Here is a 22561-nt window from a genome sequence, read left to right as displayed (position 1 = left end):
TTCAATTCGCTCGCAATAACCTTTTAACTCTTCCCATCATCCCATTCCGGATTCTGACAAACATGTTAGCAATGTTATTTGTCAGCATCTCGAGTTAGGGGTGTACATACCTTTCTCAAGATCACCAAGCCTTCAAGGGTATTTGTTAATGGGATGTACTGCTCGTCCTCCAGCTCTGCTCGCTCTCCATATGCCAGTAACACCGGCGTACTCTGTGTCTGCCAACCTGTAATGGTCTTTGGTCGACCTGCTTGTCCGACGACATCAACAGCCTGACCCACCCGTACGTTGACTGTGAGGGGTTTGAGATCCTCATCGAGAGTGACAAGGAAACGTGGGTGCATGGCTGTGACGAGATAGTAGAGGAGATAATGTGACTTGTCGGTGACGAATTGCTTGGCATCAATCATGGCGACCAAGACTGCGAGAAGACCAGCTGCCGAGACGCGCGAAAGAACCTGGCGGTCGGTATGGAATGGACTGATCGAAAGCGTACCTTTACCCATGTGCAGAAGACCTTGGGCAATACGGACCATGAAGAGTGATTCCTGATCCCTGTGGTAGTAGCTAGCAAGCTGCCTCAGAAGCTGCGCTAATCTTGCATTGTTGGTTCCAGCACCGAGAAGACCCATAGCGAAGATGGCGTTGATCGCTACATCGTTATCGTTGTCGTGAGAGTATCTTGACAGGGTATCATAAACCTTCATCTGTGGGTTGCTAGGACTCAAAAGACCCATTGCCAAAGGCACGGCTCTTCGGATGTTAGCCTCTCCATAATGCATCAAGTGGCCGAATTGACGAAGAACCATCTCTTGTCCAACGTCTTCTCCCATAGCAACGAGACCGAGACCAATAACAGCATACGCTTGTAATAACTCGTCGCCCTTCTTGTCATCAGTGTCTTCAATGTGGTCATTGCAGATATGCAGTAGTTCTTGCATCTTCAAGACCGTACCAGTTCCCGCCCAAGCGCAGATCTCTGCAAGCACAGAGGTTGGTTTCGACATTGGATGGTCAATGGCCTTCAGAGTCTCGAGGATGACATCAACATCTTCCTGTCGTCCGAAGTATAAGAGACCCAAACCAAGAGCCATAAATCGTGTCCATTTGTCCTTAAGTTGTGACTTTCGGTCATCGTCGAGGAAAGTCTGCACAATTGCCTCGCTGACATCACTGTTTGACGAACCAACAAAGATCATTCCGAGCGAGAGTGCGGCCATAGCCGACATTTGCATGTCTTGGCTGGTATCTCCAACGATAGGTAAGAGCAATTCCAACAGTGACTCTCTGTTTGAGCCAGCATATGCCAAACCAAGACCCATAATGGCTGCAACACGGACTTGAGGGCTCTTGTGGTTTAACTTGTCTTCATCTCCTAGAAGCGCCAATGCAGGGTCGGAATCCATCCGTACTCCAGAGTTCATGATGCCAATCGCCAGCATGGCACCGGCCTGAATGGTTTCTTCATCAGAGTATGTGTATTTATCGATCTTGTCAAGGCCACCCTCAACATCCCACAACTGCAACGTTCCAAGAGATGCGACAGTCGACATCATGCCTTCCTCCTTTGTCTTCCATACCCAACTCGCTTTATCGTCCTCGACCATCATCATCTTATCGTTACCATATCCAGCATTTACAAAAGCGTTAACGAATGCCGCTGCTAAATTGTGTCGTGCCGAATCGAGGTTGGTCAGCCCAGCAACTCGGTTGCTCTCGAGATGGCTCTTGTAAATATCTTCTGTCGACTTTGGGTCGAGGATATTCAATTCTTTTCCTAGCGCCTTGAAATGCTCTGGAAGTTTTGTGTTGTTCAGACACTCCGCAATCTCTTGTTCCTCCTCTGTTTGTGGCTCAAAGTCGAGGACGATTTGTTGCCGAGCAATCAAGAAAGCCATTTGCTTTTTCAGAGCTACATCGCTCGTTGAATGGAAATCCTCCTGGATCATCTCAATATCGTTCAATCGGATAGCGAGAACAATTGCCTGTGTAAGTTGCCCATAGTGCTTGTAGATACCGTGCGCGGTTTTCAGGAACTGTTGGTCTTCTGGGTATGTCAACAAGTTCACCATGCTGACCATGTACAGGCAGACTCTGGGGTATGTCTCTTTGTCGAGGAATTTAGGGAGATCCTCGATGATCTCAAGTTCGCTCATGAGGTCCACAGCATCGGCTTCGGCGTTGCTCTTGAGAAATAGAGGTACTAGGATAAGAGCAAGATCGATGAGATCTTGATATGGTTGATCGGCTGTTAACCTCTTAGTGTAGACCTCTCCAAGCTCTAGCGCAAGATGCCGTGTGTATTCATGGCCCCATGAGCCAATATCTGATGTTGGTGCTAGCAGGCGGAATTTGAGGGTATCCTGTCGGTCTTCATCTGAAAACGTCATTCCAATCACCGAAAGAACATCTGCTAACGAGGTCCTATCGTCTGACTCCGGCCATTCCTCATATAGCTTGATCATAGGCTCGTAATGCGGTCGAAGGAATTTTAATGGTTTCGGGACGGCGGTCATCGACGAAGTTGAGTTTTTGATAGACTCTTTGATTGCTTCCAGAGCGGCCTTGTAGAGAGACTTATCTGACTCCTAAGTTCCACATGTCAATACTCATTCTCCTATACAACAATGATTGACATACCGTCAGACGTTCCACCAGCATATCCAGCTCGCTTTTGAGCTGTTGGTCTTCTTCACTAAGCTCTTCTGCTGCTGAATAAACACATTAGAACCGACCATCTTAAATCACAGCTTCAGCCTTACCGCCAATTACTCCATCTTCCTTCTTTCCATTTACTATTGGCTTTCCATCTTTATCCTTCTTGACCTCCTCGGCTTTACTTGGCTCGCCTTCTACTGCTTTTCCCTTGCCCTTGTCAACGGACTTTGGAGGCTCGCCATCCTGCGCCATGGTGACTTTCGAAGAGGAGGTTTATTTGCAGTCGCTTTCTCTGTAGGGGACTGAAGGCACAGTTATCAGAGACCGTGGTGCCGCAGTTGTTTGGAAGAAAATGAAACGGTGGTGGATTTGCAGCGTCGATAGATCTTGATGGAATCTTTCGGTGTTGACCAGCCAGGCACATCGAGCTTCCGCGTCCAAAAGCTCCAGCCACTAAGCGCGATCCGCCACGCTAGCGGTGACCGGGGATGCGATCCTTGGCAATGACCTCCGACTCCAGAAATTTATTTCGTGAGGAGCCGCATGCCAGCCATTTTCTCAAATTCAATGAACTGTTCGCCAACATGCGTCTCGATACGAAACATATGCGATATCTGACTGGCGATGATTGGCGAGCCCTTACAGCGGTCGAAAATGGGTCAAAAAACCACGAAGTCGTTCCTACACCATTAATTGAGAAATTGAGTGGGCTGCGGGGTCAAGTTCACAAAAATATATCTGCTTTGGCGAAAGTAGGATTGATTGCGCGACTTAAGAATGCGAAATACGATGGTTATCGGTTAACTTACGGCGGTCTGGACTACCTAGCCCTCAATACTTACCGAAAACGCAAAGATGTGTACAGTGTTGGAAACCAGATTGGTGTTGGAAAGGAAAGTGACATTTTCGTAGTCGCAGACGAGCAAGGAGTGCAAAGAGTTTTGAAGATACACAGATTGGGTCGCATATCATTCCGAACCGTAAAAGCGAATCGAGATTACCTAAGAAATAGATCATCGGGATCTTGGATGTACATGTCGCGTTTGGCAGCGTTGAAGGAATTTACATTTATGACTGCGCTCCGCGACAATGGTTTCCCAGTACCAGTACCTCTTGCGCAATCAAGACATACCATCGTCATGTCGCTGATAGATGCATTTCCTATGCGACAAATCTCATCCGTTCCCGACCCAGCTTCCTTATACGCCGAGCTCATCCAGATGATCATGCGACTTGCCCAGTACGGATTGATACATGGAGATTTCAATGAATTCAACATCCTGATCAAAGAGGACACCACGAAAGAAATTGTCGATGAGAAAGAAGTAGAGAAGCTCACTCTGACTCCAATCCTAATCGATTTCCCCCAAATGGTTTCTATAGACCACGCAAATGCCGAGTATTATTTCGATCGCGACGTAAACTGCATCAAGAGATTCTTCCAGCGACGCTTTGGCTTCACAGCCGACGAGAAGGGACCATATCTAGCAGAGGCAAAGAAAATGGTAGGAAGAGATGGTGCCGTCAGGCTTGACGTCTCCGTTGCGGCTTCTGGGTTTTCCAAAAAGATGGCCAAGGAATTGGAAGCATACATGAAAGAAGTGGGAGTAGACGGAGATGGAGATCCAAATGGCGAGCGTGGCGATGAGGAAGACGATAATGACGAAGAAGAGGAAGAAGAAAGTGGTGAAGAAGAGGAAGGCGACGAAGCGACAAGTACTGAGCCTGCTGTGGATTCAAGTGATATCGCATCGTTAGCTCGTCTCCAGATCAAGGATCAGACTTGAGCTGTAGGAATTATGACGCTGAAAGGATTGACGAACGACCTTACAAACACATTTCGTGGGCTCTGTGAAACAGCTCCCATAAGCGATTGTCCTGTTCAAGCAGCAGTATCGCGTGGTTACAATCAAAGAACGGCCATACGGAGGGTTCGGTTCAATGGTAGAGGCTGTTGAGGAACGGGCTTGTCGATTCGCTGAGATTTGTCACTTGAGGTCTAAATTGGACGTATCTTATATCTTAGATATATACATACTGGTCAGTCATCGATCTGAGCTCATACCTAGACATTTGCGTCAAAAGTCTGTGGGCGTATCTTGCGTTGTCACCTGGTATAGAACAGGGCTTGTGGTTCTAGGTTTGTAGCTTGCTTGTCTTGGATTCAATCGGGCTTTATTTGTCATGTCACGCAGTCAACTTGGAATCGTTTTTTTGAGGACAATACAATTGAAAGCTACCAAGTTAGGCTCGGTCATGTAGAAATCCAGATTGATAGCAAAATATTTGATTGTAAAATTGTTACACTCAACTATGCTACAGGATACTACCAATTTGCAGTAATGAGCCATAACATGACAGCCGAAAAAATTATTAGGTACAATGAATGCGCGGGGCTTTTGATATCCGATTTTTGATGTTGACATAAGAAAATGTTTTATGCCATCAATGTCAATATGCCCCACCCTTTCTGAAAAATGTATTCCACATGCCGTGATCTGGTAGAAATTATGTTGACAATACCAGTACGAGGCGACATAGAGTATGTTGACCAATATGTATATCTGCTTGGCGATTATGCATGTATGGTAAGTTGTATTATGTCGTAAAAGGCGTTGCTGCATATGACTCCGTAATGGTGTTGATTACAAAAAAAAGGAAAGAAAGTTCGACTCGAGTTCGGATATAAAGAGAGTAATGAAAAACTGACAGCGATCAAGATGCCGACGCAGAGCTTGAGTTTTAATAAAGACGATGGGGTGACTAAGATTTGCGAGCCGTTGGAGAGACTTGTCCGCCATGAGCAACGGCTGGAGCATCACAATTAACAGCCTCATCGACAGAACCCTCATCAGACTCCGAGACGGTTGGAGTGGAGGCATAAGATTTCCTGTATGACAATTAGACTGCTGCCAGTGCAAGAACCATGTCGAGCTCTTACTTGTCCTTCGACTTGTTTGGAGTCGCCTCGATCAACTCCACCTTGGGTTGGCGATCAATATCTTTGAACGTAGCAATTCCAATAGATGATCTGTGAAGAGGTCAGTTCATTCCGAATCAAACTCAGGAGTTGTGCTTACCCGCTAGCAGAACCATCCCGCTTCCAAGAACCGCTTGCACGAGAAGCTGGAAGGTGTTGGGCAATCATGCCGGTGCGAGGAAGGACTGGAGATGAAATCGGTGGTGACAAGGTCATGATGTCCGATCCAGCACCATAAGCACCGACATTGTACTCGTTGGTTCTGAATTGACGACGCTCCGTAGTGATGCGCTTGAGGTCCTTTTGAGCTGGGGTGTCGGCGAAACGAACTTGGAGGAGGAGACCTTCTTCACCAATTGGCTGACCGTGAAACTTGCGGATGATCTCATCACAGATTTCGCGAGTCTCGAATCTAGACAACAGTCAGGTAGAGGTCGTTGGAGGGGCATTCAAGGTTATTCTACCTGGCAAAGCCAACGCCACGGCTTTCGTTATTGGAATTTCGAAGGATTCTGCTGGAGCTGACAGTGTAATCCATGAAAATAGCACCAAGTTCCTGCAATACTGTTAGCGACCCTTCATTTATCATTTGGGTGTCAAACTGACCGACTCAGTCATGTTTTTTGGCAGGTTGGACACGTAGAGGTTCGTGGAAGACTCATCACCCTCAGCCTTGAGGCGCGAGTTGAAAGATTCCTGAAAGAATTTAGTACTTCCACCGCGGCTCAAGGAATGAGGGGAATCTACCCTAGCAAAGCCAACTTCATATCCAAGCTTGTAAAATCCACGAATACAGAGCTCCGAATCACGAACGTTATGGTACTTTGCAAACCCAAATCTATGGGAGCGTTAGTGACGAGAATATTTTTGGACTCGATGTGCAAAACTGACCCTTTACAAGCCCCAGTGGATGTATCAATAATGGCCTTGGATGTCTCGACTGCTCCGAAACGAGAAGCGTAAGCTGCGAGTGTCTCGTCATCGGTATTTGGGTGGAGGCCACGGATGTAGACGTTTCGATTGTTGGGGATTGGGTTGGATAAGCTCTGGTCGAGAGTTCGAATGTTCTCACGAGGTGTGAAGATTGCAGGAATTGCCCGGGGAATGATTGGGTGTTGAACAAGCAAAGCGTCGAGATCAACATTGATTGGAATGGTCTTGTATGGCAGAGGCTTGGTGACATGCTGGTCAGCGTGCTGAGTAGCCAATTGCTGTGGAGAAGGCGTAGATCCAAAGACAGATCGATCAACGGCAGCGATGTGAGTTCCACCTTGCTCGCGTTGGAGAGCGCCGTAATATGGAGTGCTTGGGGCGGACTCGTTGGTGGTGGAGTAGGAGCCTCGTCGATTCTCAAGACCTGGAACGTCTTTGTGATGCTCAGTACGATCTGCATAGTAACCGGCACGAGCTGAGGGGTATGGCATCATGGTGTACCCAGGGAACCCAGCATAAGAAGCTTGGGTCAGATAGGATGCCTGCTGAACGGCGGCGGCAGTTTGGTATGGATTGTAAAGTTCCGAAAGTTGCGCAGGTGCCATCTGTTGTTGAGTATACATGCCGGCAGCAGCTGCGGCAGGACCGATAAATGGTTGTCCATCTTGATTGAAGTAGTATTGCAATTGCGGTCCCATGGGAGCTGCACCGGCGGTCAGATTGGCAGCTGGGATGCTTAGACCGGCAAATTGGCTCATCATGGCGGTCATTGCGTCGGTCGATGGGGTTGAAGCATTTGCTTGAGATTGAGACTCACGCGGAGTGCGGATCTGATTTTGGTTATACATGGCGGATGTTGGACGAGGAGGGAAATTAGCCTCCGGATGGCTCGCAGTTTGTTGGTAAGACATGGTAATCTAATCAGAAAGATTTAGCTTGCTATCTATGCAATTATCGATGGTGTTGATGAAACGAATCGAACGATTATATGCGGAGGAAAAAATGCTGGAGGTAGATGTTGAAGGGAAAGTAGAAATGAGATGGCGCAGCAGAAATATAGTTGAGCACCAGAAGTCATGACACCACAAAGTTTGGTGAATACAACAGTCCCGAGTTGCGGGTGTGGAGAAAACAGGTGATGTTGGAAAAAATGGCTGGGAAGTGAAGGTGAGGTTGCGAAAGTTGTAGACTCACGATCACAAGCTTTTTTGTTAAAACAGTAGTCCGTCGATTTTGGCTTCCTGGAAGCAATGGCCTGCTATCTCATCAGCATCTTCCATGATTAATCGAATCTGTAAACGTACCTTTGCCAGGGGAAATCTAACACTCTATTGCAAAAAAGATCAAGAAGCAGTCAACTTGTGAAGTCGACGCTAACTTTTTGAAAGACAAGAAGGCTGTGATTTCGATGTTCGGGTAGCGAGTGGTGTCTTTATTTAAGATAGGAAGCTATCGTGCCAGAATTGATTTGGTTGTAGAAGTTGTGAAAAGAGAGAGTTGTCGAATGGGTTGGAGAGAAGAAGAAGAAAGAAGATGATGCAGAGAAGGAGAGGGACAGAGATTTTGTTCACCTCTCCCGATGCTGAGGTGATGGGAAGGTGCGATGTCTAGCGCCAAATTTGGTAGGAGGCACCACCTCGAATCGAGTGCCGTGGTAAGTAAACAATGGAGGCGCGATGGGAGTAGATGACGAAGTTCAGGATGAAGCATCCGGCTGGGAATTGATCCGGTAAGAATGAGAATCGTCCGACTTTCACTCTCTATCTCCGTGTTAATAACAATATCTGCCGATTTGAGGTTATTGATATCAGGTACTGGATAATGCTGCATAAAGACGTACATATGAGAAAAAGGAAGAGGAGAAGGTCTTCTTTATGGTCGATCTATGCTTTCGCCATGCACGCATGACACTGCTGCTTCTGAGACTGCAAGTAATTCTGTGAAGCGCAAGGAAGACGACTAAGACAGGCCCACTGAGGGAAAGATGTCCTGCATCGTCTTCTATCTGGTAAGTGATTGCTTCTGCAAGACGATGGCAAACTGAGTCCTATCATACTTTATTTCCATAGAGCACCCAAAGATTCTTCCAATAGCCCTCTCTTGAATTATGATATGTGATGAATTGTCGTCAAGATGTATTCTGGTCCTTTAGATGTCTTACTCAGTCGTTCGTCGCTTCAGCAGCCACAAGCCATCACCTTATCTGTTTTGACCTGATCATGAACCCTTAGAAGCTCATCATTATGACAAAATCTGGGACTCAACACTCCATGAATCGTAGGCCTGGACTGAGCAAAGAATAAATACTGAACTGTCAGAGTAATTTTTAAGTATTTTTCTTCAACAACCCTACGTCTTGAGTATCAACGTGGATAGTTCTAGTCATTCTTCCACAGAAGACTGAACCAAATCCATCAGATTTAAAGACTCATAACCCCGATACAGCTTCAGACATGGAATCTCCCTGCGTATTCATGTTTGTTCTTCGAATAAGATGCACAATCCGAGGGGTTGGAAAAAGCAAAGACGATCAGCAACCAGCAAGATGGCAAATCGCAACAGCCCAATGAAAGAATGGAACTTTGTGAATGCTTTCTACTTAAGTTTAATAGAAAGTTGATATTTTTCAATCTGAGAAATCAAAGATCCTGTATATTCCGTTTGTAAGTCCAAGAGATGTCGTTACTAGAAAATCGGGGTACATGGGAACAAGGGCCGCATAACGCCACTTGCCATCGCTTCCGCCTTTCGTCTCCAAACACCCAGGGATGTTTGCCAGATATTCTGACGAGGGGTAAATAACAGTAGGCACAAACCATCGAAGACCGTCGCGTGCAAGAGCGTGAAAGCCACACTACAAATGCAGTGGAACATCAATGTGTCTTCTCCGGATTACTGGGATTCGGTCACCTCGAGCTTATCTACTACTAACCTACGAATGAAGCTGGACAGATTTATTCTGAGTTAGACATCAAACGCGTGTGTAAGGGAGTGTTGCACGATGGCATGTTGTTGAGACGTTTGTGGAGTAGTGTCTCAATCAATCCTTCTAACCATCGAGAGACATTCGCCAAGCACCATGAATCTAAACATTTCCTCTAACAATAAGAGAGCAGAGTATCGAGTTTTTGTGTTGAATTATCAGCTCATGATGACTACCTAACTACAACTTCATACCAACAAACAATGTAACAGGAATCTATGTAATGAATAGGGAATCCTAAAAGGCGAATATCCATCTATCTGAGATAATCCACCCATTGCGCCCCCACCTGCGTTCTTATATTAAACAGCAATCCTTCCACCAAAGGCAAAGCAGAGGACCCGATAATCGCTACCCAGCAGCAGCAGACCCGCGAAGTGTAAATGCGTGAAAACTCCGGAGAACTCGTAATTTGCAAACGCTGGGCAACAGTTCCGCTAAAATGCGGCTCGTGGTGCGCTGTAGATCCCTCGCGGAATACCAGGCGCGTTAGTGCTGAGATCTCACCCCCAAAATATGAAAGTCGAGTCGTCGTATCGCAAGAGCAAACTCTTTGTGTTCATGACCACACATCCTCCTAGAAAGTTAAAGTCAGCATCTGTTTGGCTTGTATAAGCTGGAATCGTGCAAGGGCCAATCCACGACCGGTGATACATCGGGAACATGATGTCGCAATCAAAGTCCCGAACAGAGGAGCCGGGAGCCGTGAGCAGTGTGGAGGTTGGTTCAAACGAAGTGGAGTTGAGGGAACTTACTTGGTATTGATTAGCGGAACGCATTCCCTTCACGATATCTTCGGCTTTGGTTTCGGGAATGCCACGCTGCTCAGCAATGATTTTGCCAAGGATTGTATTAACTTCCCTCGCCATGTTCGCCGCGTCACCGCACACGTAGAAATATGCCTTCTGTTGGAGCAGCTCGTTGACTTCTTTCGCACGCTCACTTAAGCGATGTTGGACGTACACTTTCTTACCCGGGGTCTCTCTAGAAAATGCAGTAATCAATTCAAACTTGTCCCCGAGGTCCTTCTTGTATGTTTCCCACTCATCAGAGTACAAGAAATCTTCCGTTGATTTTCTGCATCCAAAGAAAAGAAGCGTTCGACCAACATTTTCTCCATTCTTCGCTTGTTGCGCTCGCTCCTGGACGAATGCTCGGAAGGGTGCAACTCCAGTTCCTGGTCCAACCATGATAATTGGCTTTGATGGATCGGAAGGAAGCTTGAAGTTTGAGTGTCGTACATGAACGGGGACGTGAACACCATCGTACTTGTTTCGAGGCCCGGTGATGTCGTATGTCAAGCCATGTGGATCTGGGCTCGGATCGCCATTTTGTTTTTGCTTCAATGCCAAGAGATAATTCGTTGTGACACCCTTGAGAGCATCTTCACGGCCGGGGATATGCATTGATTCGACAATGGCAGTAACTGAAATCTTCTTTTTCTGGACGAGGGAGGAAGATGAGATAGAGTAGTAGCGAGGTTGAACCTTGTTAACACCTTCAATAAACGCAGAGAATGGAATTGAAGTCCACTTCTCGTCGCCAGCAACGGCCTGGAGAACTTGTGCGATGTTCAGGTACTGGTTGCTGATCTTTTCGTGGAAGTAGTCTTTGTCGCTACCAAGCTTGGCCATTTCTGCTTTTGCAGCTTCGGTCGGTGCGAAAGGGGCGAGGGTGGCAAGGAATTGACGAGAAACAGGAGCTCCAATTTCCATATGATATCTTACGATAGCGTCATAAGTTGTCGGTGTGGGAAATGGAACCTTCGCTGTTGGATCCAGAGCTTTGACCCCAACAACGGTGTCCCTCTTTGGTAGAAGCCCGGTCACTTTAAGGAATCTATCGACTTCCCGTCCAGCATTTGTGGGCCATACTGCAACGTGATCACCAGTCTGGTAGCTGAGGTTTGAGCCGCTGATATCTATTTCCATATGGAGACAGTTTCGGTCCTTGACCGTGAATATCTCGCGAGATTCGGCAATAGGGGCGATGTAAGGGTTGTGAGCGTTGTAAGGACCCTTGGAAGCACCTTCGAGATGCATCTTGTTAGGCTCGCCCAGATAGACTTCGGGGGAGTCTTTGGTTAAGCCTTCTCTTTCTGTGATGGCAAATACTGGCTCGTAGACAGCTTCGCGCTCCTCGAGTCCCATCTTCTCGGCCAGATCAACCCACATAGGATCCTTCCAGGCAAGGAAATCTTCCTCCATTGTACCAGCCCCATCATCCCCTTCGCCAGCAGCGCCAATCTTGGTGGCACCCAATTTCTCAAGCGCCTTAGTTACATCTCGAACCATAGAGTTGTAATGCTCGTAGGTATTGTTTCCAAGACCGAATGCGACAAACTTGAGATTTCCTAGCGGCGGCTCAGATTCGTTCGAGAATGAAGGCGACTCTCCAGTGATGAACTCGTAGAAATCCACGGCATTATCGGTAGGTTCTCCCTCGCCATAGGTAGCTAGAACAAACATGGCTATCTTATCTTCAGGGAAAGAGTCTAGATTCTCGTAATCGTAGTCCTCGAGATCCGCAACCATTGTCTCCAACCCGTATCTACTTTTGCCCTCCTTCGCTAACCTGGAAGCGTAATCCTCGGCGGTACCTGTCTGCGAGCCGTAAAATACTACGCAGTTCTTGTTCGATTCCTCCATCTTCTCAAGAATGTTCCTGGTCTTCCCCGCCTTGCTGCTGTTAGCAGCGGAGTAAGTCGAGGCATATGGATCTTGAGTAATTCCCCAATATGTGCCCTTTGTAAAGTATGCGACCGTTCCCAGGCAGATGGCTGCCAGGACAATAATGTCCAGCGTGTCGAGTTGAGCCATGTTGATTATGGAGTTGAACGTCGGAGAATTGTGGCCAGATATTGAGATGAATGCGAATACCTTGTTGACGTAAAATTAAAGAGGCAAAGAGAAAGCGACCAACAAGTCTATACCGGCAAATAGGAAAGGCGAACGGCAGGCGCAGGAATACCTGAGTGAGAGATTAGACTGCAAGTTCGTGGCCACAACAAATATTGTTGGATGTGGTGAAATATACGCTAAGGATAATCGGACGTCCTCGAAGCCGGTCCGGCGATGATTCTTACAATTCAGGGGTCGTGCAGGAAGAGTGGAAGATTATCTCGCAACATAAGCACAGAGGGATTTCAACATATGATGTATTTTTAAGGTTATCTAGATCTCAGCTCACTTACTGTTCCGCATGGTATATATGATCTTGCATCCTTCATTTTCCTTCCTAGAGCATGTTCTTCCATTCTGGTACAGATACAAATTGTCGTAAATTGCGGACTGGTTCCGCGCTCTTTCTTGCATGTGACGAAAGAATTCGTATTCGGATCATTGATTCTTCAAACATCGTTTTTCTTGATTGTCTTTTCTCTTTGTACTTGACAACGATGCAGAAAGGCTCCTATCTGTCCCGATGAAAACACCTTTCATGGATTCGTCGCATCAGTTGGCTCAGAGAACGTGGTTCTTTGAGAAATCTGTCTACACCGTAACCCACGCTTCAACAAAGTCTTGCAAATTTCCGCAATATGGTACCCAAAGCAGGTAAACATCATATTGCATTTGCATAAAGGTAGTCAGCCCTACAAAATGCTTCTTTGCCTAATTTAGTGTTTCTGGAAGCTTGGAATCGCTAGGGCTGTGGATCTTGGTGCTCGATATTCCCAATAGCTGGCAGATATGTATTATTCTTGAAAAGGAGGACAGTCCATCGGAATATTAAGACGAGGTAAAGCACATGTTTGGCCGTCTCGCTATTCTCGTGTCAAATTATTTAGTATAATCACTTCAATGTGTGATAAGTATGCAGTCTGTAAATATTACTCTTTCCGCTATAGACATTTATCAATCAAAAATAGCTGAACGTAGGGGTTCTCAACGGCATTTGTTGTTTTGTTACAAGCTTCATTAGCGTCTCTCCCGTATGTAGTTCTCTTCTTTCACTTTCGAAACATGGTTTTAAAATGGGTATATATATATATATATGCAAGATTTTATGGATCATGTTTGTCCGCCACAATTAGAGACAAAATCTAGCATAACTAACAGATTTGCTCAATCTTGATTAGAAGAACAGTTTGGATCATTCAAAACTGCCTAAAATCATGCCCATTCTATTTCATTTGACCAACAAAAGATTCGAGATCCAAGATATCTTGAAAGACCCGAAGAGTCGTACCCCTCGGCCAGGATCCTCGTTGCAGCTGACTTGGACCCCAATCCAGGGGCAGCTGTGCGCTTATTGGCTGCTCGATATTGATGCTCGACTCCGGACCACCTGGGCATCAATATTTTGCAGATGCGGTGACGAGCTTCAATTTGCGATGCTCGTTACATTTGCAGATTCTCTAGGAAAGTCTTGTATTTGCAATGGACCATGAAGTATCGCGAATACACCTTGCGAAACAATGAGTAAGTCGTTGGCACGGTGCCTCTCCTAGTGCTTCTTTTATTTTAGCTCCCTACCATATGAGACCTTCTTGGCCTCTGTCTATCTAGTCTTTCGAGGGCTCCGACACCACATCCCCGTCTTCTACTGCAAACCCGTTGCACATCCAGGTTATTACGACTGCATGCAAGTACACGCTGACACTTCTGTGCTTAAGGTCATTCCCCAGAGGGCAACGAGAGATTGACAAGTGGTTATCATCCAACTGCCGTGGACGTGTGGAACACAACCTTGAAACCCGCCTCTCCACCATCGTCCATACAGACCTCGAACGGCGACCGCGAACCTCTACAGATCCAAAGTTATCAAAACTTCGTCGCCAGCTTATCTCCTCGAGTAGCGACCGACTCTAAGACACACAACCGTCAAACGAGCATCGTACATGGCATTCAGCATTCGCAGCACTCGAGGAATGGAAGTCTTGCGAGCTCTTCATCAGGTCCACTCAGTCCGCAGATGATCGCTGCTGTTGGTGTTGGATCTAATGTATCAAGCATGGCCGAATCGGCCTATGCTTCATCGTTGTCGACCATGAGTTCCAATACATCGTTCAGCTCCAGTTCAACTTTGGTACCTGACCGACCGCCGACGGAGCAAAGCAACCACACCTTAACACAGCGCAGAGTGGAGAGAGTGTCAAGCGGAAGGAGTCGCAGAGGCGTCGGTCATAATCATTCGCATTCGCGGCATAAGGAAGATGTAAAGACTGTTGGCGAATATGCGTTGCATGTACTTTTTACATCCGTCAGTTCCTCGACTTGTACTTATTTGATCTTTAATAACATTTGCTCAGTTCATTGCGCAAGCGGAAGAGAAGATAAACCTGTGTATAACGGTTCCACTTGATCCTGAACCGCACATCGAACAAATATGCGGACCTGGCGTGGACCCTACGTTCGACCAGCTGATCTCAGCGCTTGGCCATATCGCAAGCCAGAAGCCTAAACCACTTATTGACTCGATGATGTTGTGGCGCAGGAATAAGAGTGATGCAGCAAACGATGCTAGAAGTCAACTACAGCAGGTACGTGTTACCTTGAATTAAAAGCGGTGCAAATTTCATTTTGCTTTGACCCTTTTCGTGTTTAAGTCCTTACCTATGAGAGATGTCTATTGTCTGTGTTTTTTTCTCTTGCTTCGATATGTTTGGGTAGGGGAAAGGCGCTCCCGTTCTCGCGTTAGAATTAACACAAACACGATTATCACAGACTCAATGAACAGATTAGACTTACTTTTTACCAGTCTCGAAGTGTCGGCCTCCCCTCTGCTCCGCTTCCGCGAAGAAATACGGAACCCCATCACGCTCTTTCTGAATCAGATGCTTCTGGCAACCCGCTTTCCATTGCTGCACGACAAGAATTCGTTGCCCAAGCAGAACGTCGATCTACAGCATCAATCTACATCCTCTGTCGTGTGCTGATAGAGGTGATTGGACAAAGCACACTGACATGTATCACACCCGAGATGGAAGAGAAATTAGAAGGTATTATTTTCGGCCAGTTGAAAATCGCGGACGCAGATCAGCTCAGCAATTCTTCTCTGAAGATGGCAAATTGGTTTCTTTTCAGTCAACTACTCGGAGTCATGAGCGAAATTAATTTTGAAAGTGTTACGGATCGCTTTATTGCCGACCTCGAAAAGTCGCAGAAGGATCTCATAGGCAAAGGACCAGCGAATAGGGAAATGGAGGGAAGGATGGAGCTTGTCTTGGGTGGAATGAAGCATCTACGCCTCAAAACCTACCCAGAAGACATTTGGGATCAGTCCTGCGATTTCATGATTTCTCTTGGTCGCTTCTTTGCCCGTTCTTCAGGTCACCGCCTTAAATACGCATATTGCCAAGCGCTAGAAATCCTCCTCCTCCCAGTAGCGGCCACAGCAAATACAGAACTGAATGTGCCTAAGTGGACAGAGGTTCTTTCTACTATTGGCCCGCGCCTTGCTTCCATGTTCATCAAACCACGGCATTGGTCTATTGCATTTCCAATGACAGCCACACTTCTTTGTGTTTCTCCAATAGAGACCTTTTCTGCGCAGTGGCTTCAGCTGGTGCTGCCATTACAGCCTAAGTTCAAGGATAGATACTCTCGTCCTATATGTTTACAGGTCATCTCTCGCCTGCTATGGACATATCTCTATCGCTCTTGTTCTGATTCTCAAAACGTTACGATCAAAAAACTTGAAGAAGTTATGAAGCTTGTCCTTCCGCCGGGTAGAAGGTCGTACGTTTCAACAGATCCTTCCATTGCAGAACCATTGATTCAGATAATCCGAATCATTGGGTTTAAGCATCAGGATTACTGCTTTCGAACAATCGTATTCCCACTTATCAACGCGGATCTCTTTGCTTCTAGTCGGGAGCTCAAAGATTTCAAGATAGAGCAGCTTGAACCAGAAAAGGTGGTCATCGGAATTCGTGCCTTCCTTGCTATCATGTCGGATCTAGAAAAGGGTGACCAAGGCAGGCCGCCATTCCCTCAGCATTACCACTCTGGACATCTCTTTGACAGGCTTCCAACTTCGCCCGTAATGACGGCGCCACGAAGTCCAGTACTGCCCATGACGTCGACATCCAGAGGAGAAGATCGCTTGTCTCGCCCCGTACTGACGAATTCGCTCGGCGACGTTGCTCGGGAATATTACGCAAGGTTTTGCGAGATTCTTGGAAAAATCACTATTATTTGCGACAACACCTTTGGTGGACAAGCCGTGCTTGACGAGAAGTTCAACAGTCCCATTCCCAAAACTCCCATCGCGGAAACGTTCAACTTTGGACGTAGGGATGACCATCTGAGTCCTTCAGAAATGAAGCAAGGGTTTTACGAGCTCCTTCACGTTGCGGTGCAAGCTCTGCCCAGATGCTTATCAACCGATATCCCCATCAAGTCACTAGTCAACCTTTTATGTACTGGAACTGCACATGTGCAATACAATATTGCCGAATCATCAGCACAGTCTCTCAAATCCATCGCTCGGCAGTCACAAGCGCAACAAGTTACCATCGGCTTTGCTAGGTTCATCTTTAATTTCGATGACAGATATTCTACGATGTCTGACGGCGGCATGCTTGGAGCTAGTCATATTGATAGTACGCTGAAACTTTATATAGAGTTGTTACAGATATGGATCGAAGAGATCAAGCAAAAGACAAGAGGAGCAGTTGACGATGATAGCGAGGATGGCAATCCAGATATGCGGGGCATCAAATTAGATCTCTCGGGGATCTGGGCGCAGATTGACGAGCTTGAGTCCCACGGCTTGTTCTTTCTTTGCTCTCAATCTCGACAAGTGAGGGCGTTCGCTGTTACCGTGCTTCGCCTGATTACCGAGTTCGACACCGCGTTAGGTAAAGATAATGGCCGAATCATACACATTCTCGAGGGCGACTCTATGCGGGTCATGGATTTCAATGATGAACATCTCTCTGTTGCTGAGCGTAGCAGGTTGCAAAGAGGCATGCGGAAGAGCAATTCTCAGAATGCGTTAATTGAGCTGTGTAGTAGCGAAATATCTTATGATACCACGCTCTGGTTCAAGATCTTTCCAAATTTGATAAGAATCAGCTACGACCGTTGCCCGTTCGCTGTCACCCTGGGGAGGGAACTTATCTGTAACCGCATTTTGCAAATGTACAAGGGAATTGTGTCCCTCTCAGAGGCCACTCGGGGACCACACTACGGATCCTTCGATCGTATAGAGCCAGGAAGTGGTCGCTTTCTATCCAGATCATCGACTACGCCGCCTGAAGTTCTGATTGAACAGTGGAAGCTATACCTGATAGTTGCCTGTACAACACTGTCTGATAAAGGAGGGCAGCAGCCCATTGCGCCACAAATGCAGCATCTCCGCAAAGGCTCCAAACCAGTTCAGACTCAAGAAAAAATAACTTCTGCTCGGTCCTTGTTCAAGTATATTATCCCGCTGCTGTCCGTTAGCCCCGCTTCAATCAGAGATGCAGTTGTCGTGGCACTCGGATCGATAAATGTCAACATCTATAAAACACTGCTAGAAGAGCTATCTAGTGCGGTAGCACGGTGTAACGAGGATGCCAGGGCGCGTATGCACCAGCGGACTGTTAGCAGTCCGAGAAGAAACCGCAAGATCGACCTCCTGAGGACAGAAATTACCCACGTTTATAGATTAACGTCTCATTTCCTAAAGGAACCAGACATATACGAAGACGACTGGATTCTTAACAACTTGGTAGCCTACACAAAAGACCTCAAACTTTTCTTGATGGATGGCGAGGTTCAAATGGATTGGGAGTTTCAAAAACTCCGCAGGCACTATTGTGGTTTGATGGAAGAACTATTTGAGGGTATAAATCGTACCAAAGACACCTCCCGATGGATGACCTTCGAATCTCGAAAATCTTCATTTGCGTTGATGGAAGATTGGTGTGGATATTCTCCAAACCAAACCCAAATTCGCCAGAGAGAAGATAGTATGAGGCAATCAATGATTGACCAACAAAGTCTCGGCGAACGTGGCACCGTGACGGCTGCAATGGAAATCGAGAAGCGGAATCTCAAAACAGCTGCTTTGAGTGCCATGGCTGCCCTATGTGGCGGTCCCGTCAGCGTAACTACTGAAAGTAAAGCTAACTTGCAATTTGATATCCGGCGTATGCTCTCCTGGATTGATACGATATTTAGCGTTGGCAGTGATAGAATGCACGCCATTGGTAGAAGAGCCCTGAAAAATCTTATCATCCACAACAAGGATTTTCCGTATCTGTTAGAACATTCGATATCGAGGTGCTATCTAGCTGACGTACCCAAAGTTCTCGAGAGTTACTTTCAGGTTGTAACCGAGGTACTGCTTGAACATCCAGACTATCCAATGCCTTTTTGGAGGCTGTTGGCAGTAGGGTTGTATACTCTTGGCAGCGAGCTCAGTGAAATTCGCTCTAAATCAGCTCGGGTTCTACGTGCACTTGAGGAAAGACAAGCAAAAAGCTCCAAGATCCAAGATTACGATATCAGTATATCAGACAAAACGAAGGCTGTTTACAAGCTTGCACAATTCGAGATCTCCAAACGCCTTTCGCAAAAACACTCGGAATTAGCATTCCTTATCTTCTCGGAATTTACAGCATACTTTAAGGACCTCCAGCCTGATGCCCAACGCAACATGGTAGCGGTGATCCTTCCTTGGATTCAAATCATCGAGTTGCAGCTTGACCCTAATGGGGGTCCAACAGCTTACTCTTATGTTCTTCTAGCCAATTTATTCGAAATCACTATAAAGTCAAGCAGCGGACTCCATCATGAAGTCCAAGCTTTATGGCAAGCACTCGCCACGGGACCTCACGCTGGAAACGTGCAACTTGTGCTGGACTTCATCATGTCGCTCTGCCTCGATCGTCGGGAACAGAACTTTGTTGAATATGCAAAACAGATAGTTGTTTTCCTCTCCAGTACTCCGGCTGGAGTGAAAGTTGTGGAGTTTCTTTTGATGCAGATCACACCAAAAGCGATGATACCGAATGAAAAGCGAGAACTTATCCCGCCACCACCAGACTCCGTGAAATTGCCGTATGTGGCAGAGCTTTCTGACGCGCTTCCAATGGGAGCCAACAAGCAGTCTGGGTTTTCCTTGGGACAACTGTCGCTCATACTTCTTGTCGACTTAATGGTTTCTCCAGATCAGCTAGTGGCAGAGAATGTACCACTTTTGCTTCAGGTCGTTACTGTGCTTTGGGACCATTATATTCCACTCGTTCAAGAACAAGCTCGGGAGATGCTCATTCATCTCATGCATGAGCTAGTCTTATCAAAGACTGATGATGAATTTTCATTGCACGCGAAGAAATCTATTGAAGATTTCATTGAGTCCATTCGCCGGCATGATGTGAACGTGGTTTGGGCTTACGAAGATAACAATGGCAAAGTCGATGATCAAGATAACAAAGTCCCAGCTAGCATGGAGAATCTCACTACTGAAGTGGTCAAGTTCTTCGAAGTTTCGTATCCAGGTGTTCAAGAGCGGTGGGGCAAGCTATCTTTGACTTGGGCGACGTCTTGCCCAGTGCGACATCTTGCTTGTCGGTCTTTTCAAATATTCCGCTGCATTCTCACCTCTCTTGACCAACCTATGCTTGCAGATATGCTTGCTCGATTGTCGAATACTATTGCAGATGATGACAAAGATGTACAAACCTTTTCTATGGAAATTCTGACAACACTCAAGACCCTTATCTGCAAGCTCGAGCCCTCGGATTTGCTGAATTTTCCACAGCTTTTCTGGACTACTTGTGCTTGTTTGGACACTATTAACGAGCGAGAATTTTTGGAGGCTCTTGGCATGTTAGAGGAATTAATGGTTAGACTCGACTTCTCAGATCCAGCGGTGCGGTGTCTCCTCTTGGATGGGCGACCTCCTAGATGGGAAGGACATTTCGGTGGTCTTCAAGCTCTTGTTTATAAAGGTCTTCGATCATCTGTTTGCTCAGATTTGACGCTCAGAGTCCTCAATAATTTGGTACAACTTCCAGACGATGAGCTTATTGGGGACGATAGTCGCTTGCTTTTCGCCATCTTGGGCAATTTTCCAGGATTTTTAAATGCTATGGATCAAAGCAATATCGACGCTAAGAGCATCAAGACTGCTGAAATTCTCGCCGAGGTCGCAGAAGCCTCTGGTTATAGCACTATCTCTCGGGCTTTAAGTGGCTTTGCTGCGTCACGATATCGGTCAAGCAAAGACTTCCTCTCTCAACTCGTCTCTGCTCTTAGAGAAACATTCTTCCCGCAGTGGGACTTTGGAAGCTTGACTTTCCTTATGGGTTTATTGACGAACAGTATTCCTTGGTTTAAATTGAAGACCATGCGCATACTATGTTCAATTATCCCTGATATCGATATGGAAACCCCTAAAATCGCTTCACATGGCCCCGATCTAATCTCCCCGCTCCTACGATTATTACAGACGGGATTTTGCATGCAAGCCTTGGAGGTTCTGGATAGAATTATGACGATGGCGCAGACACCCATGGATAAGCATCATCTGAGAATGAGTATGACTCGTTCATCATCAAAGGCAATTCGGAAAGAGTACGGCCGCACTCCAAGTCTTTTCGGTATTCCTGAAGAATCGGGGTGGTCAATCCCGGTCCCAGCTAAACATGCGGAAACAACGAGAGCCAATGTTCACGCCGCATTTTATATGTGTCAGAGCACAGAGAATATGGATGAAGAGCCAGCGCCTACTCCAGAGGTCGAATTTCATGTAGACGACTTCCAATATGGTTACTTCCCCGCGCCGGAGCGAACAGAGACGATGATGTCCGATGAAGCTCGCGGAGATGGCCACATCGAGAGTCTCGTGCTAAAACTAGACAGCCTGGATGACTTCTTTGAAGATAGTCTAGCAAGCCCGACAAGTGATGGGCGCTCATCAAGGACGATCACCGAAGCAGGTTTTGCAGAGTCAGCGTTTCGCGAATCTGACGACCGTACATTGTACGATGAGCAGACTCTTCCTATTCTTCACCAATCTCTCGCGCGAACCTCGAGCAGTGCTTCTTTCCAGAATGGTTTTACCGACCGAGCCGTTCCTGGCAGCCAGGTCACCTCGAACGCCATGAACCCAGGCGCTTTTAAGGTCAGCACCTCTGTCCCCCGTCCCTCGTTGCATGCAAGATCCGTCACTTCGCCATCGGCACCTTCCAGCATACAAGCGAGCGGGACGAACTATTTATCTGACGAGGATTATACGGAAGAGGTATTCTCGGATGGTGATGAGGAGAAGACAGCACAATCCGGACAAGGATCATTCTTCCTTGAAAATATGATCAAGCCACTTAGCCAAGGCACGCGAAGCAGTGTTGTTAGACGACTCACGGGTGGCAGAACTAGAGACAACGAGCGCTTTCGAGAAAATCTTCGTGCAGACCGACGAGGCATGAGTCAACCGCCTCGTAGCCCGAGGGTTCCTAGAGTCCCAAGTTTGTATTTACCGGCGGGTCCGAAGCCGTCCAGCACGAGTGAGGGGGGTCCGTAGAGTCGGTTTCCAAGTTGGAAATATGAAGGAGGCGACGTGACTAGGAGTCAGATATAGAGATAAATTATGTGTTTGAGTAACTAATGAATGTGCATCTATGTATGGTGGGACCTTTGTTTTCCAGGTTTAGTAGATTTGTGGTTTTGGCGAGGAAGCGCGAGATTATTGGCGTTTCTTGTATGTTTACTGGTGGTGATTGTGTAGCGTTTGGCGATGGGATGGATGTTTGGAGTAGACAGTTTGTGGATACCTTGTATGGATGGTGTAGATCTAGAGTGTTATTGAATACCATGGTTTGATTGAAATTCGGTTGTAAATTCGAAGTCCTCATTGCGTATGTCTTATCTTGTGAGCCATCCAGTCTTCAGGGGAGATTTTAGAGTCATATGATTATATCATTATGAGAGGCCCTAGTGTTTACGGCTTGTGATTCTGCCTTCATTCCTGATGGTCTTGTGTTATGACATCTTTATATGTTTTCTTCATCGCCTCATATATATACTTAATAGACCGTAGTCTCCACTTCCGACAGATAACTTTTGACC

At 46.6% G+C, this 22561-nt stretch overlaps 5 protein-coding genes across 5 annotated transcripts; 2 read left to right on the top strand and 3 right to left on the bottom strand.

Annotated features, from left to right (window-relative positions):
* Positions 1-23: 23 nt before the first annotated feature.
* Positions 24-2910, bottom strand: GLAREA_08223 (ARM repeat-containing protein; the record flags this gene model as incomplete). The annotated part of the gene is made up of 4 exons (XM_008090268.1): positions 24-53; positions 111-2588; positions 2641-2711; positions 2763-2910. The coding sequence occupies 4 exons, from the start codon at positions 2908-2910 to the stop codon at positions 24-26; spliced, it is 2727 nt and encodes a 908-aa protein (XP_008088459.1).
* A 332-nt stretch (positions 2911-3242) lies between these two features.
* GLAREA_08222 (Protein kinase-like (PK-like)) lies at positions 3243-4445 on the top strand (the record flags this gene model as incomplete). The annotated part of the gene is made up of 1 exon (XM_008090267.1): positions 3243-4445. The coding sequence occupies one exon, from the start codon at positions 3243-3245 to the stop codon at positions 4443-4445; it is 1203 nt and encodes a 400-aa protein (XP_008088458.1).
* Positions 4446-5421: 976 nt separating this feature from the next.
* On the bottom strand, positions 5422-7482 carry GLAREA_08221 (RNA-binding, RBD; the record flags this gene model as incomplete). The annotated part of the gene is made up of 7 exons (XM_008090266.1): positions 5422-5548; positions 5600-5689; positions 5739-6050; positions 6103-6194; positions 6245-6334; positions 6386-6476; positions 6530-7482. The coding sequence occupies 7 exons, from the start codon at positions 7480-7482 to the stop codon at positions 5422-5424; spliced, it is 1755 nt and encodes a 584-aa protein (XP_008088457.1).
* Positions 7483-10057: 2575 nt separating this feature from the next.
* On the bottom strand, positions 10058-12373 carry GLAREA_08220 (Riboflavin synthase; the record flags this gene model as incomplete). Its single annotated transcript, XM_008090265.1, has 1 exon — positions 10058-12373. The coding sequence occupies one exon, from the start codon at positions 12371-12373 to the stop codon at positions 10058-10060; it is 2316 nt and encodes a 771-aa protein (XP_008088456.1).
* Positions 12374-13668: 1295 nt separating this feature from the next.
* On the top strand, positions 13669-22016 carry GLAREA_08219 (ARM repeat-containing protein; the record flags this gene model as incomplete). Its single annotated transcript, XM_008090264.1, has 4 exons — positions 13669-13924; positions 14170-14756; positions 14806-15036; positions 15255-22016. 4 exons carry the CDS (start codon positions 13669-13671, stop codon positions 22014-22016), a joined length of 7836 nt encoding a protein of 2611 aa, XP_008088455.1.
* Positions 22017-22561: the final 545 nt, after the last annotated feature.

Source organism: Glarea lozoyensis (genome assembly GCF_000409485.1).
Source record: "Glarea lozoyensis ATCC 20868 chromosome Unknown GLAREA9, whole genome shotgun sequence".
Lineage (NCBI taxonomy): Eukaryota > Fungi > Ascomycota > Leotiomycetes > Helotiales > Helotiaceae > Glarea > Glarea lozoyensis.
This window is presented reverse-complemented; position numbering and strand designations above follow the sequence as displayed.